A 17,086-nucleotide genomic window follows, 5' to 3' on the forward strand; every position below is an offset into this window, starting at 1 on the left:
GCGCAGACTACCAGGCAGCGGCGTTGGTTGTGGATGGCAGGAGCCAAAGGTCAAACCGGAGCCTGCACAAATATTGTGCGCTGGATTTATAGTTTTAATTAAAAGTGTGGCAGCAGGCCCGGACTGGCAATGCCGGGCACCGGGCAATCCCCCGGTAGGCTGCCAGGGGTGGGGGCCGGTTTTTGGGCCGGGGGCCGGTTTTGTTGCTGGATGGGGCGGGGGGCCGATTTTTTAGTACACTGTCACTTACTTACTGTTTGCTCTGTACTGTCTCTGCTGCGTGACTGCGTCTCCCTCGCTCGGTGCGGAAAAAAGCAAAATTTATTAACACAATTAATGAATTTATTTAATCTGCTGACTGTAGGTCAGTGCTGGATAAATAGCGCGGTGCGCTGAAGTCTCCACCGCCGCGTCTGCGCGGCCTGCTCTTAGTCGCAGACTCGCAGTTCACCCACCTTAGGGGGGTGGGGCGGGTGCGGCTGTTGGTGGTGAGTTGACACATGCGCATTGGAGCTCACGCAATAAAAAGTGCGTGTGATCCCCAGGTTCCAGAACCCAGCAGAGACTGAGACCTTGACGAGTCGACGAGAGGCCCTCTCTCGCCACCCCATAATTTAATTTATTTATAGCCCCCTAGCCCCTGCCTGTCCCAGTGTGTCCCAGTGCCGCCCGCCGCCAAGTGAGTGTTGTTTTTGCATTTTTGCTAATTGCATTTTCAATCAGATAATGCACAGCAGTAGGAGCGCGGGGTCAACGGGTAGGGATCGACCTGGTATTCTCTGATTGTCATGTTCACCGAGCTCAGGTTTGTGTATGTAAGTTACGTAACAGAGCAAAAGGAGAATCCAGATCAGAGTCTGATCTGGATTTTCCTTTTGCTATGTTACGTAACTTACATACACAAACCTGAGCTCGGTGAACACGACATATGGGCAACTGCGTGCATTGTTCCGTCCTATAACGTTCATTTTGATAAAGTGAACATTTTATTTCCCAGAGAAATAGGTTCATTTATATTGGATCTGTTCCAGGCACCTGAGACCATGGGAACAGATGTATGATTCATTTCACTGCATACCAAGCAGTTTTTTTGCAACAATTTCCTTCGATCTTACCTGTTAGTCAGTTGTAAACTGAGAAACGGTTTTAATAATTACGAAAGTTGATGCAGACAGGTATACTAGCAAGGCCTCTTTAGTAATTCAATTACTAAACCGAATTGCAAGTCGATGGAAAAGTAAACAAATTTATCATACCAAAGGATTTCACTGATAACTGTTCCCTACCGGGAGAGACAATTTACGGCCTGAATTTGCAAGAGCAACGTTAAAGCAACATCTGTGGTGTCCACCAATGCTTGGGCTATTAAAGCTGGGTTTAACTGAAATTCAATCCAAGCGCGTTGGAAACAAATATTATGGGTAATAATTGTGTGTTGAATTCAAATAGCTGTATTATGCTATCATTGTCATCTGCTCAATTCCTGATCACATATTACATAAATCCACGTGGCAAGTCATTTGATCTTCCAGTAAATAAAGAGAAAGCAACACATCATGCCATTCTCAGTTGCAAATGAATGGGTCCTGACAGACTGGGCCATGACAGCTAAAGTAACAGTACAGATGGATGTGCGGGAATTATCAAAAATGTAACGTGTGCATAATTTCTGTGAATTCTGCCATCTTAAATTATACCTTTAATTATTAATATACTCTCTTGGAAAGTAAGCAATGTTCTCATTTAGAATGATAGGCGTTTCACTGGTGATGTTTGCACTAAACCGAGTATGATCTGTGTTTGGGAGTTCTGCGTCTTCCTTTCATACCACTGCATAATTATTCGTCATTCAGCTGAAGACTAGAGGGTCACCACAGTGGGACAGGAAGCGTGCATTTATGTTTGTATTAGCTCCATAATCCATTGTCATTTATGGTGGGCAGGCAGTTTATTGGAGAGATAATTTCATTGCGTGTCTGCGCATTTATATTGTTTGCCATTGCCTTTGTAACATGACATTTCATAAGGAATGCTGTTTATGTGCTGTGAACAACATAGCGCTAAAACGAGGCGGCGTTTTCTGCACAGCCCGCCGCATCGGCATGGCCCCATTTTTAGCCCCTGAGTGTGGATTTATTTGTGAGCAGCCCTGCCTGCTTTGGTTCCTCCTGCCATGGCCCACGGCCCCCCCGCCACCCCCAGCAGTGCAGCACCGACCTCAGGGCTCAGGCTCAAACCCTGCTGAGCTCAGCTGCTCAGGTCAGGTTCTGTAACAATTATGGGTTTTCTTTTCGTCAGGGTCAGCCGTCAGATGTTGTCTGTTGTTCGTGTGTGTGTGTCCGAGTCGAGACTCCAACTCCGAGCAGGGCCAGGCCAGCTGAAATGTTCCAAGCCAGCAGCAAGCAGGCAGGCAGGATACATGTTGTAACTCGTGTGCTCCCTTTGGTGGCGCTGTGCTGTGCTGCTTGACTCTTGGGGGCTGTAACTGAGGCAAAGGTTGGGGTCAGCAAGTCTGCTTAAATTATATTTTTCAGCACTAGCCCCAACTTGGGGCTTGTGCTGAGAAATATATTTTAAGCAGACAACAGGGCTTTCTAGTGTGTGTGTTTTTTTTTTTTTACACAAGTGTTTTGTTTTCCACTGGCCACTGGTGTTGCCACTGGCACTTGCAACCTCCCTAGTAAATTACTTGGTATACTAGTAGGCCAGGATAGTGCACCCATAGTTCACTCACTAGTTGACTAGTGCCCCATACCACGTGGTGATTTTATGGAGAGATGCAAGGCATTTTTTTTTTTATGAGATTCCATTAACGGGGTACATTTTACTAAATCTCCACTTTGGAAGTAGAGTTCTGCATCCCATACAACACCAAGTTTCCTTACTCTAAGTCTCCGATAAAGATGTGAGAGAAAGTTTGGTCTGTGAGATGTATTACGTTAATTTAGAAGGGGTGTCGAGGAGCTTCATATGCATGTAGGCTGGAGTTGGGGGATATCATCTCCCACGTGTTGGCTGCAGTCCGAGATGAATGATTTGAAACACTTGGTGGAAGGGTCTGAGATAAAAAGCCACTGATTGCAATCAGTAGATGAGAATTTTGTGGTCACAGTGTTGAAGGTGACGGAGACATGGGGGCAGGAGGAGGGCTCAGGTCTGCTTCTTCCAGTAGGTTGTCCCGTACTTATATCAATGTAGTATTCTTTGTCTGAAGTAGAAGCCAGCTTGCCTTGTGTTTAGGATCTGTGGTCTTGAAGTTGTGCAAGAATTATTTTTTTCCTGGAGTTTGGCATTCTAAGAGAGTCCTGCAATGTGGCAATACTTATTAGAGTCAGCTCAGATTGATCAGCGATATTTCAAGGCTGTGGGACTTTAATGTCAATAGTAACTTTACTAATACTTGTCAGGATTCAATAGTTTTAAGCCTTGGCTACAGGCTCTTTTGGAGTCTAATTGTCTCCTATACATTCTAGAGACCGGGTAGAGTTTGGGTCAGCCCCTTTCTCGTGACTGGAAGTTTTTGTTTTCAAGCTCACTTCTTTGCTCTGGTTTCAGTAGTTTTTGTCTGGTCTTCTGTTTGTCCTACCTGCAAGCATTCGGTCTCACAGCGTTTTGTTTGGTTGATGTGGTGTTTCACTGCTGACATCAGACCTTTTATTGCAGTGCACATGAGGGTCTATTTTGATTCCCCGTCTCTCTCTCTCTCTCTCTCTCTCCTCTCTTCTTCCTAGCCTCAGTGCCTGCACTTTTTCTTTTAACATTTCCTCTCCTTTTTCACTATGCTTCCTCTTTACCTGCCCCGCCCCACCTAGTTTTATGTCGCCCACCACACTATTGGTGGCTGGCCATCGTAAAAAAAAATGTTTTAGCATTTTAAGATGGCCTCCTGCAGAAGCATTCACATACGGCATCTTTAAATGGATTTGTTTCAGGTGTACAAATCCAGTGCAAAGATGGCCACCGTGGATGTGCATGCATCCACGGTAGCATTCTTTAAACAGAATTAGTAAAAAAAATTAAAAAAAAAGTGTTTAAAGATGGCAAATCACGGTTGCAAGCATATCCAAGACGGCCACCTTTGAAGGTATCAAGTAGTTTGTAATAAAATATTCCCATTCACCTGCCACTCACATTCAGAATTTCTGTAATCTAGTCTGAAGCAAAACCCACAGACACACATCCCGGTTTAATTGATAGCAGCTGGTGTTAATCCTGACAACAGAAAGGCTCTCGAAGCTCTTGAATTCCCCTTGGAGCCAGGAGTGTGCTATAGCAAAGTCATAAAATAAATATTAATAAATAGTCAGAAGCAACTTGATCTTTTTGGCTCTGTACAGTAAAAGCTGCGATTACCATTTATGTGCATAAGGTCACACAAACTGGAATCTTTCAGCCCATACGCAACATGGCTGCTGGATGGATTACATCCCTGTAGTTAATATGGAGGTGTAAATGTAACAATTGCGTTTGAAGGAAGATATCAAATGCAAAAGAAAAGGGATACATTGCTGGTTAATCTCTGAAGGCCTGTCAGACACAGACTAAGGTACACAATAATTAATTCGAAGCAGTTTAAAAACACAACATCAAAGGAGTTCCTGGGGCAAAGGCTCTTTAAGATAACTGCTTCAACAAAGCCCCTTTTCAATTCAACTTACCCCAAAATACGTTACTGGTAATATGTGTAATATGGTCGTATATTGCCATCTTGGGTAGTAGCTCCAACCAGGCCCAAGGTCTCAGCCAGCCCGAACCAATTGTAAGAGTGAGAAGAGGAGAGAGACACGGGACAGACACACACTCATCCCTAGCATGTGATGCCTCAGTCCCTTAATATCAAGCACAGGATCCGACATCCACTACTTGTGTCTATTTTTGGTGCTCTCTGAAAGAATGTCTATGGGTACATATGACTGGGAGGGTAACCTGGTGCTCTTTAAGGTCATCATTTACTTTTTACTATGCTTTGAAAGTTGATACAATTGATTATGTAATGAAAAATGTGCTGTAAAATTCACCATTTTGGTCTGTCGTTTTCCAAAATTTTTTGGGGGATAACCCCCCCAAACCCCCCCCCTAGTAGCGGTCGGGCTCGCTTGCTGCGCTCGCACGCTATCACGACTTACGGGGGGCTAGTCTACCGAAATTTGCCAGGGCTGCTTTCAGTTCCCAGTCCGGCCCTGTGTGGCAGTTCATCATAAACTGATTATGGTGTTTTTGCAGTGTGCAGCACTTTGAAATCAGATGTTTTAATGATAACACAATGTCATATATGTCAAAGTTCTAAATATTTTGTAAGTGATATATAGAAACAGGAACTTTAATTCTGGCGTTTCTAAGATTACTGCATTATGTTGAAATCTCCTCAGAGGATGCTGTGTCCAGAATGCTAGATGGGCGCGCGCCAGCACAAAGCCGCGCGGCTGGCTGGTTAATAGTGAAACTTCCAAGCAAAGGTTGGTCTGTCACAAAAAACAGAATTATCATTGTCTCCGCGTGCAATTAAATTATAGAAGCAAATGGAAAATAAACTGACGCTGCCCTTCCATGTAAGCACGGATACCTGATCGTGATGAAAGGAAATGAAATAAGTTGTTCAAGCAGGATCCATTGATCTACAATGGCTAATGTAACATCGCAACCTCAGAAGCTTCACAACTAATTATTTGTAATGACTTCAAAGATGATCGGTTTTTGTGGCCCTTTAAGGCTCAATAGTTCGCCATCTTGGTAATTTTCCTCCACGGCGATGAATCTACACACATGCAAGTCCACGAGGCAGTGTTAATTATTTTTATGCGCGCTGGAAAAATATTTTCTCAATTTGGATATTGCTTTTTGTACTATTCTGTATGAATATAGAAATTAAGCCTGTCATAAAATACTTGGCCAGCGGATCTGTCTGAGCAGGATAATGTATACTGCATTCTGTGCCATACTTGATCAAGTTCCATATATGTGCTATTCCGCCTTATTTAATTATCTTTAATATCTGCCCTTCCTATAACCAGGCAGGGCTCCCATTCAAAGCACAGAGGCACAGTCCTCTAATCAGAAGTGACAAGCTATATACTTTCCTTCAGCCATTACCCGATAGCCTAGAGCAAAAAGCCCTGTTTCTTTGTAAATGTTTGAAATTGGGTTCTTTTTATTGAAGTATTAAAGTAATTCTTCAGTGTTTAGGTTATAATTTAAGAACTCCTGGAAAATGAAATAAGCTTTCAGTTCAGTAGCCAGTGGTAGTTGAGCAAATGAACTTGCAAAAATAATGTTTTCAACGTTTTCCTAATCAGAAATCGCAAACACGGGTAAGGGATACAAATGTGCAATATGTTACAATTATTAAAATAATTAAGATTTAGAGGCATTAGTTTAGGCAACGATTGAAGCACACTTATTGAACTGGAGTCAGTATGTGGACAATGATCACAACAAAGTATATTTATTTAAACTAAACAGAACATTTAGTAGAGGGCATGTGTACGTATTACATTAATACAGTTTATGCCTGTGGTGCACAGTTCAGAGCGAGGGAGTTAGTGAATTAGAGAGTGAAAGATTTACACTACGCCCCTGAAAACCAAATTGCTTCCACTTTTTGGTAAAAGGCTCTGAGTTCCTCAAAAATGGCTTATTCATCGGTTCTTGGGGAGGTAAACAGGAGCTTGTATAAGCATTACAACATGTACTTTAGTACTGCACTTTTTCCTCCCACACAACTTGTGCCAGGTAAAAGCTAAAGGAATTTTTGCAGGGATAATATTGCACAGAGTGTTTCACCTCAGAAAGGAGGGTAAAGTTGCGGTTTTATCAGGTTTCTCCTAATTCCATGATGTGGAACTGGAACAATGCTGTAATATCACATGCGATAAATGCTATAGCAGTATTTACCAGGTAGAGTGTTACCGCAAAAAAAACCAAGCATTGGCATAGCCAATAGGTCTCGCCTTTGGGACCTTATAAGTGTTTAGCCATGAAACAGTTGATGTTGTTGCACCAAGGATATTGTGCTGGATAACGAAACACTTATAAGGTCCCAAAAGCGAGACCTATGCCAATGCTTGTTTTATGTCCCACCAAAACAAATCATAACCATACCCCCCTTTGTGTTAAACTGAAGAGGAAATATAACAGTAGTTACTCGTCGATCAGGTTTTTTAAATATATCACAAAAAATCGTTCACGGATCCCTGAATGAGTGCCTTTGTATGCAGGCAGCCGAGGAAAGGCGGCAGGAGAATAAACTGAGCACTGTTCTTGATCTGGTGCCAGCCCAAGGACAAGGAGAAAAGAGCCACCGATGCCCTGTTTCCCTCCCAACCGCGGTCCATGCTGGTACACTCACCCACGCTTTAAAAAACACTCTGGCTGATGATTTTTTTCTGTTTATTTGCCATTTCAACTCGGATCGGCAAATAAAAAGAAAAACAAGCATTGGCATAGCCAATAGGTCTCGCCTTTGGGACCTTCTAAGTGTTTAGCCATGCAACTGTTGATGTTGTTGCACCAAAGATATTGTGCTGGATAACTAAACACTTATAAGGTCCCAAAGGAGAGACCTATTGGCTATGCCAATGCTTGTTATCCTAAGTTTCCAAGTAATGTTTACAGCAGATGAAGTGGCGTGTGGCGTTGTACTTAACCGGTGTAATTGTGACATGCTGTACTTGACGATAGAACTGTGATCAAATAGATGTTTTTGTAAATTGGATACATAGGCTGGATTTGGCTTGAAGGCTGAATGGAGCACTTTACAGACAGGTTGTATTGGATCAGGAGCATCTCTAGAAGGAGATGCACTCGAACAATTCAATGGCTGGGGTAGGTTGAGACTAGATCACAGAAACCATGGTTAGATGGAGGAAAGTTGGGAACATGGGGCTTTTGCAAATTTACATTAGAGATATTTATAGTTTGAAGCAGATTAAGCAATTTGCCCAGAAGCACATGATTTCTTCAGTCTGGTCCTGAAGTCTGAATTTGAATTTGGGGAGAGGATGTAGCCTAACGGCTAGGGCAGTGGATCTCAAATCTGAGGAACCGGATTCGAGTCTCGCAATGACGCTCAACATCCTGTGATTCTGGGCAAATCACTTAATCTCCCCGTGCCTAACAAAAATGAATGCGTCCTTGTGTAACGCAACTGGTGCTGGTGTAAAGCGCTCTGATACCTGATACCTTGGGGTCAAGTACGTGCTATAGAAAACTAGGAGAAAAAACCTGAAGTCTTCAGGTTTAAGAGTCATCAACGTAGCCACTTATGGACATACAGGGCTTTGGTGAACCTAAGGATGAAGAGGTAAGCCCCACACTAAAATGTACACATAGATAATAATACAACTGCTGTGCTGTAGGCACTTGGGGATGGGTTCGTCCAACCTGTTACACTGTGCTCAAAAGCATGAGGTTTAGGGATATCCTGTATTAACAGAGCTGACTGTTCTTACCCAGTCCGTTGCCGCAGCCAGTGAACTCGATGCAGTAGACGGTACGATCCATGCCGTAAGGACCCATCAGTGTCCTGAAACAGAGCAGAAATGCATACAAGGTTAGCAGATGAAACCCAGGGAACAAATGTGACAGAATGAAGGAAGAGGCTCAAACACATGTGCTAAGACACACACACATGCACAGAGACATACGCACAGGCACGCACACATACATAAAAACACACACGCAAGTACACAGATATGTCATATGGGCTAGACTGCCCATACAAGACACACGAAGAACAAATGCCAGACATGGAGTAGGACATAACGTTCTCATACGTATAAGCATGATCCCTTAGGAGATGTCCGTACAACCTTCTGCTTCCAATTAACAGATATGGAAATTAGTGTTGTAAAACGAATCCTTTGTTACCATGTAAAATCTTGTTTGGGATTGCTCACAACTATAAGAGGCAGATATGAAACAAGTATTGGCAAAGGCAATAGTCTCAGCTACCTGAGGCCGAGGTCTTGCCTTTGCCAGTAATTGTTAGCTCTGGTCTATACATACATGCATCAAAACACTTGCGCACACATCTGGCAATGTTTGAATGGGTTTTCTATTAAAGGAAACCCATTCCAAGATGGCCAACAGACCACGCGATTGTGTTATGACGCATACACATGCATGTATTTTAATTTCAAATCATTTTTATTGAGTTTACAAGAAAATAAACAAAAAAGTAATGATAAACACAATGATAATGATATACACAATAAGATGATAAGCAAAAGCAAAAAATGATAGATGCATACTCAGGGACACCTCTGCACATTAGTGCTCTGACGTATGCTTCCAAATGTGTTGTGACAGAGGGCAGCAGTTCTTTATTTACAATTTCAATGTGGTGGACAGCCATGGTACAATAGTAAATTAAAATGTAAAAAAAAGTAAAGAAGAGGCACACAAAAAGTGCAAAAATTGTATCACTTTGCAGCTGCTAGGCCCATGGAAAAAATACATTAACTTGAAAAAAATATAAAACGGGGAGCAGGTTGGGGAGGGAAATGAAAGTGCTGTAGGTTAAAGGGACGAAAGCAAAGACACACATGACTTCCATGGAGTGCTAAGTAAGAACGAAAACAAGCATTGCCAAAACCAATCACCTGTAAAATGCAAATGAGCCATTATATTTGTCAATGCCTGTTTGATTTGGCGCAGTAAAAAGAAATAAAAAGCAAAGAAAAATCTGAAAATGCCCATCAGTTCATCACTACACATACTCTTGTTTTGGTGGCCATCTACCTATGTGCTTTCTGAAAGAAGACACCATTCCACGTTAGCTGCTGTGTTGCATACTTGCATTGGGACATCACTATGCATAAAAACGCATGAGCATGCATTTAGGAATGTGTTTTTCTTTTACAACAAAAGGTTTTGAAGTGGCAAGGAGGAAAAAATATATACACACTCTCACTTTTTAATAGAGGACTATATATTCCTCTATTGTCAGTCTATAATCCTGTATTCATTTCATTCCATTTTAATCAAAAAGGTAATCACATACTGAGAAACACATGATTACATAATTTAATTATCGTAATCATAAATCACTTCATCAACATTTTTAACAAAGTATAATCAACAATTCATAGTTTCCTTCCACCCGATTCGTCAAAAAAGAGAAAGTGTTCGCCTATTTCCTACAGGGAATACACTTCGAGGTAGTCTTATTTCCACAATCAGTTCTATTTTCTCCAGAACCTTAATACATTGATTGTGCCAAAAAATATTTCCAAACTTAATATCATCAGACTCCTCATGATATTAAGTGTGGAAATATTTTTTTAATCGGGTGGAAGGAACCTATGAATTGTTGATTATACTTTGTGATGTGTATATTGTTGTATATGTACCTTTTTTGTGTGTATATATATGTATATAGCTTGTTGAAAAAAAGTTTTAAAATGTTGATGAAGTGATTTATGATTACGGTAATTAAATTATGTAATCATGTGTTTCTCGGTATGTGATTACCTTTTTGATTAAAATGGAATGAAATGAATACAGGATTATAGACTGACAATAGAGGAATATATAGTCCTCTATTAAAAAGTGAGAGTGTGTATATATTTTTTCCTCCTTGCCACTTCAAAACATTTTGTTGTATTGTTTTTTACCCAGGCATAGGAGGGTAATTTGGGTAAACCCCCATTATTCCTTGAACTTGTGTGTTTTCTTTTACAACACACCATTCCACCATGGTTGCTAAGGCACACGCATGCATCATGATGTCAAGTAACAAGTGCATACAACAATCTCCTTAAGCAAGGGCATTTTCATTTATTTAATTAATAACCATTCATTTATTTATTTAAATTACCATTCATACTTGGCTGACAGCCATTTTCAAATGGTAAATTAAGTGACCAAACAATGAAAGCACACGAGCACCAAAATAAAGGAGCGAGAGGCCTGGCAGCATAGTGCAGCTGCCAGACACTCATAAAAAATAAGAATGTAAAAAAGATTAAAGGAGAGCAATGTCAAGGAGCAAGCAGCCCAATATCAATGTATGCCCAACCTGAGCCCAAGCATGGGTAACAATAACATCCTTTACTGAAGCGCCAAGAGGTAATTCTGTTTGTGATATGTATTATATATAAGGTAATGTTAATATTAAACATCTATAATTGTGTGACCAAAAACAAACCCAGACAGCAATACCCATAATGACCTCAGGTAAAATGTATATTCCTGACCTTATGAACTAGAGTGGGCCGTCGGATTCCTATTACTCGCGTGTCCAGGCCAGACTGCGAGAGGATTCAGTCTTCTGTGATCTTCTTCCTGGTCCCTTAGGTGTATGTATATGCCGTTTAGTAGGAGAGAGGCCTGAGTGGGCCAGGTAGGCAGGTATTGCTGCAAGAGGGCCAACATCTTAGCAACATTGCCATGGTCCTAGCTACCACCTAGGCATGGCGACAAGTGGGTGTTGCAGAAAGGATGGTGAATTGCAGCAGGTAGGTACTGAATGTGGAATCCTGTCCTCAATATGTGGCTGGAAAGGATCCATTTACCATGGAGCAGAGCTATGTGGCATTCTAAAGCTGCTTCGCTACTCATCGGAGTAAAATGTAGAGAGACATCTGCTGCACTGTATGAGGAAAGTGGTATGCTTCAGGTCTCATGGTGAGCCACAGGTCCAATTTTTAACAGGCACTTGGAGGAGGGTGAATAATAGAGAGACAGAGAGAGAAATAGACAGATTTAAGGTGGTTGGGAGCGGAAAAGGAAAGTGGAAAGGAAGTATGAGTATATTAGAGAGAAATGTGAGTAAAAATGGAAAGGCATCACTAAAGAGATTAAGCAAGAGGGAGGTAGATGGAGAACTGTTTTTGCTACCTCTCCCTAATACACCCTGGACACTCACTCCAAAGCCCAAAAAAGTGGCACAGATCTTGGCAATAAAAGGCTCAATATAAATGACCCTCGCAGTTCATCTTTGAGACTCTATCTAGTTAACATACTCTTTGCACAGAATTGCTTCCTAGTCATTCATGTTCCAATCAAAGATTGCGATTTCAAGTTCAACCTTCTCTGCATCCCCATGAGGTGATCCCCAGTCACTCCACAGCTATTCTGGATAGACTTGACCCTAAGAGACATATGATTCTTATAGAAAACATAACGGACAAGATGGGCAGTGGAGTGGTCACTACATACAACACAGGTCATTCCTGCATGAGGGATAACATCTAGGTACTATTTCACATCAAATGACTCTCAACCCTTGATATCATGTACTATCATTCAGGATACAACACCACTGTCCTGAATGAGATCTTCAGTTGGTATGCTCCCATGCCAGTTTTTGTTTAGCAGATTAACGGTCCTGGGTATGTCTGATTTGAGGAAGGAAAACAAGAAGAAAACATAAGCCACCCCGCTCCTCACCACCCCGCTCCTCAAGAACAAGTAGCCCACAGGGCGTTAAGTCACTAAGCGGCCTTACATTGGACTTTGTAATCTCCCAAGATGTTAGCTAACTTTAACTTCCTATCCTGGTCTAACCCCTTCCTTACATTGGCTTGGATAGGTTGCTACAAGAATTAACCCGCCACTAGGTCTAAATCAATCCAGTTGCAGCCACAACTGTTCCAAGAGACACTTGAAGGTGTGTGAAATGGACTTTAGTCTCTCTCTCTCTCCATTCAGCTTGTTTGCATGTAAAGACAGATTCCTCACTAGACTAAATCCTTGCAACCCTATGCAAAATATCTCTGCTACATGAAACAAGTTAGCACCCAGGAATGAAATAAAACATAGACCCAGAAGAAAGACTGTCACTCAAGTGTCAACAAAGAACTAGTCAGTTTAATATGTGAGGAAACGAAACCGAAACATGTAGAAATGCATTACAGAGGCACACTCGACTAGTGTTAGAGTCCAGTAAAAGAGACTATCATTCCACAGCCCAGCAAGCCAATGATACAAACTAGATCCTGCTGGAAGAACACTTTACATCTAATCTTTTAAGAAAGTCAAGGAAACAGCAAATCTTGAGTGTAAGTCGGTGAGTATAACAAGTCAGGCACTTGATCCATGGGGTTAAGACCAGCACTGTGAACTTATGCAACAGATCCAAAGCATTGTACCTAAAATATGTGGTGTTCAAGGATCCTCATGCAAAAAAAAAACAATAATCTAACCCACATTAATAGCCAAAGAGGGGAAGAACGCAGAGGATACAGAGCCACGTGCAAGATAGAAACCTAAAGAGTAGGAACAAGGCAGTCTGAAAAGGGGAGAGGAAGAAGAGAAAGAGTTCATGACCAGAGACTACACTTCCCACCAGGCTCTGCATCTCCAAAAGCTGCTGTGCAAGGGATGAACTGCAGTCCGAGGTTCATAACGCAGAGGGAACAATTCCAGAAAGACTAAAGTGCTGAGATCTCTATTCCTGGGAACCACAATTACCATCCATTACTTCTATCCTCTTTATGAAATCATAAGGGACTTGTCTATGAAGCCCCTGATACACCCTTAATTGTTCTCTCAGGGCAATATTCCTGGCCACCATGGTCGGCAAATGTCCGAGGCAAAAGCAGGAGACTCTCCAACCATGCAAGAAACAAGAAATCCGGCAGTGAACCTCGAACGAAAGAGAGAAGTTCCATATCACATTTTCACCCAATTCCTTTTCTAGTCTTTAGTTTGACTGGTTTAAAGAGTGAATGGTAAAATTACTAGTGACAACAATATCTGTTGACTAGACCCTTTTCAACACCCTGTCAGAACATACACAAGACCATATTTGAAATGGACATTCTTAACAAACCAAAGAACTCAGGTCGAAATTACTTTGGATAGTTCAAACGCATTGAAACTAATACATACAGAAATGGGTTATTAGTTAAGTAGGGTGAGATTGAGAACCCACCTTAAGAAATAAAACACAGCCCTTACCAGGGTGACCCACTAAAGTCTCTATATTTACCTCATCTCAACCCCCTGGTAACTATAGCAGAGCAGAGAGACTCAACTTAGAAACAATGTGCAAAGTATTAATGCAGTACCTAAAGTGCAGTACCTAAAGAGTAATAAAGTCAAAACACAAGAGAGGAAAAATCCAAAGACAATTTAGAAAACTTGAATACATTTTAATAACTTAAACAACATCAATGTAAAAAATATCCAATAAGGGGAACCAGAAATATGAATAGTTAAAGTTTTACATAAATATGGCACCAAAAATTGTTAAGCCTCAGCCGCAGTCAACATGTCACAGTAGACCGCAAGGTGCAGTTTGAGGCCAACGACGAAGGAGCGTGGGTCAGATACAGAAAACAGGTTCGAACTCATCAGTTTTGTTTTGGGTCTTAGTCTAAAAAATTGAAGTCCAAAATCTTCAGCAGGGCATGGCAGCAGGCTGTAGTCTGTACTGTCTTGTGAGTTAGCAATGGCGGAACCCTTTTGGTTCCTGATGGACTCTGTAGAACTATGAGGTAAGTGTTCATGTGTAGAGAATATAGATCATGTTTAGAACTCTGAGTTCCCAGTTACATGCTGAGTAATAAATATGTGTAATACTAAGCTCAGTGTGTAGCATTTTCATTTACAAGTACCCAGGTTAGGGAGGATACTGCAACTGTCAACGAGCTAAGGAACACAGAACCCAAAGGTCGTCAGTGCTCTCTTAGAGAGTTTGGCGTGATCCAGTAACTTCTTCTGCGTGTCACATGTGCCTCAGTCGAAGTGAAGATCGACGGTTGGCGTATGTGGAGGCAAAGGGCCATTACAGCCACTGAGAAGCATTTTGATAATAATGAAAGCTTCACTGAGAAGTTTACTGATTGTTGGCCAGAAACGCGTTACTAAGGCAGTGAAAGTGGTACTGTGCCGCAATGCAACATTGAGCTCTAAATTACAAGGAACGATAACACTAAAGTGGAAATAACCAGTTACAGAGAAGTGCTGGAAGCAGCAACAGATAAGGGCAAGAAAGCGCTAGCAGCAAAATTAGCCAAATACAGAAAAGCACTAAAGGCAGTGAAAACCAGGTTAAGAAATTATTGTGCAATGTACTCAGAATCGGAGTATAGAGAGTCATCATACCCGAAATTGTGAATAGGGGGCTGTTGATCCCTGAATTGGACACCACCAAAAGTGTTGGGTGCTTTCCGCATGACTCGAAAGTCCTTCAAAAGTTGAAAAACTCAGATGGCCAAGCGAAAAGAAGTTCTACCCATTCCGATTGGCCATAACGACCCTGAAGCTAGCACGTCACAAGGACTTGCCGATGAATGGTGCAAGTCGGGGGAGGCACAGACTTTCAACATCAGTAAGTTCCACAACTGGTTATATGGCCGCCACCTTCCTTAAACTATCACCTCCATTAGACACTGCTATTAAGTAGAATATTGGTGACAGATGGACTGCCTGGATAGAAACATTTGATGATTTCATTGGTGCACTGTTAGAAAGATTAAGAGGTAATCAAGAAATTACTGTAAACTGACAAAGTCACACACTGTCAAATCAAAGACGCATTTAATTTCAAGTTAAAATTGATGACTAATGTTGACTAGGAAAGATATATTTTCAGTCAGGAATGAAAGCTGGTGAAATTCGACTAATTTGTTGAGAGACTTGATACAAACACTGTAAGTTCAATGAATTCAATGATGAAGCAGCTATACGCCTCTGAGTTATCAAAGGATGTCAGTCAGATTCATTTAGACGACAAATGCTGAGAGAAACCCTTAGTCTGGAGCGAGTTCTCATGGCTGCCAGAGCTCAGGAACGTGCTGATAGACAAGCTCCTGACATGGAGGCCTGAGGTGCCCAGAATGAATCAGTCATGATAATGAAAAGTAAGCAGAAACACAAAGCTGAAGGACACAAAATGATGTCTCTAAAGGAAAATAAATTGTGCTTTAGATGTGCATTTTTGTTTCCACACAAAGGAAAATGTCCCGCCATTGGACAGGTATGGAGAAGCCGTGGGAAGGAGAATACGTTTTTTTAAAGTTTGCAAGGAAAAGGACAAGCTAAGTGCGTCACAACGAGAAAATAAAATGGACACCCTAACGTTCCAGAAGGACGTTGTATGCACACCCACAAGGCCAAACGGCAACATCTGCTGAGGGAATAAATGGGTAATGAGGGCCCGAAGCAGACTTCGGTCCTTCTGTGGGCAGGTCAGCGGCCGAGGCAGGAGGGGAAAATGCACGCTGATGCTTTGAGTCGGCTGTGTGAAGTCTTGAAGGTTGTGCAGGGTGCTGTCCTTCCGCATGTCACTTAGCCATGGATCGTAGCAGCGGCAAGGAGTGGGCATGGTGCATGCAGAGCCAGGAAGCAGTAGTTTCCACCTTCATCGTCAGTGCAGAAGGCCCCACAGGCATTTGGGCAGCACGTTCCTATCTTAATGATGCACAGCAATTGACTACATACTGACTCAGAGGGAACTCTGTGAAGGGCCTTGAGTGGTCCCACTCATGTTTATTTATACCCCTTGGCTGTGGCCAGCCGTAGGCTTGCGTGCAGCGTCTCGGGCCGGGGTCATGCAAAGTGGGACGGGTGGCTAACTATAGTGTGGAATCCTGCTGAAGACGAGGGCAATAAGACTCACAGTGACCAGTGGAACAACCCCAGCTGCTGTAGTCCACAGCCAAGAAGCACAACATTGAACTGAAAAATGCAGATAGAATTGCATAACTAATTGCATTGGGAGTGATGGAGTGGAAATTCTTATCTGCATTTTACTCATTTGTAGGGGTGCATCATAATCACGTTTAGTGCGCACCCACATATAATCCTGTCTTGTGCAAATTTGAGTGTTAGAATTGGGAATAGTGTTAACATGTCTATGTGACATATTTTTGTTTACTGACAAGAAGTATGAGGAGTTAACATAGGAAATAGATGTAACTAGCATAAAACGCTAGCATGAAGAGACCGTGCTGTGAAGTTTTGACACTACTCATGTAATACATGTGTTTAAAATTAATACTTTCTGTAATTTGGTAAATGTGTTAGTTAAAATGCAATATAGTTATGAACTTGTAATGCTTAAGTGATATGTTCTTATGTTGGCCAAAGCTGTAGGCCTGTAGTGCAAAATGCTGACAAACTCTCGCTTTAGAATTAA

The 17,086-nt window shown here is 41.9% G+C and overlaps 1 protein-coding gene across 2 annotated transcripts in view; it reads right to left on the minus strand.

Moving 5' to 3' along the window:
* Window positions 1–17,086, minus strand: part of LOC146789845 (syntaxin-binding protein 4-like) — a 1,170,683-nt gene that overhangs the window by 1,013,763 nt on the left and 139,834 nt on the right. For both annotated transcript variants that reach the window (XM_085632209.1, XM_085632208.1), the window contains exon 2: window positions 8,448–8,521. In XM_085632209.1, the coding sequence (XP_085488335.1) occupies window positions 8,448–8,521 (74 nt within the window). The remainder of the gene's footprint in view (window positions 1–8,447; window positions 8,522–17,086) is intronic.

This window comes from Triturus cristatus, chromosome 10 (genome assembly GCF_964204655.1).
Source record: "Triturus cristatus chromosome 10, aTriCri1.1, whole genome shotgun sequence".
Taxonomy (NCBI): Eukaryota; Metazoa; Chordata; class Amphibia; order Caudata; family Salamandridae; genus Triturus; species Triturus cristatus.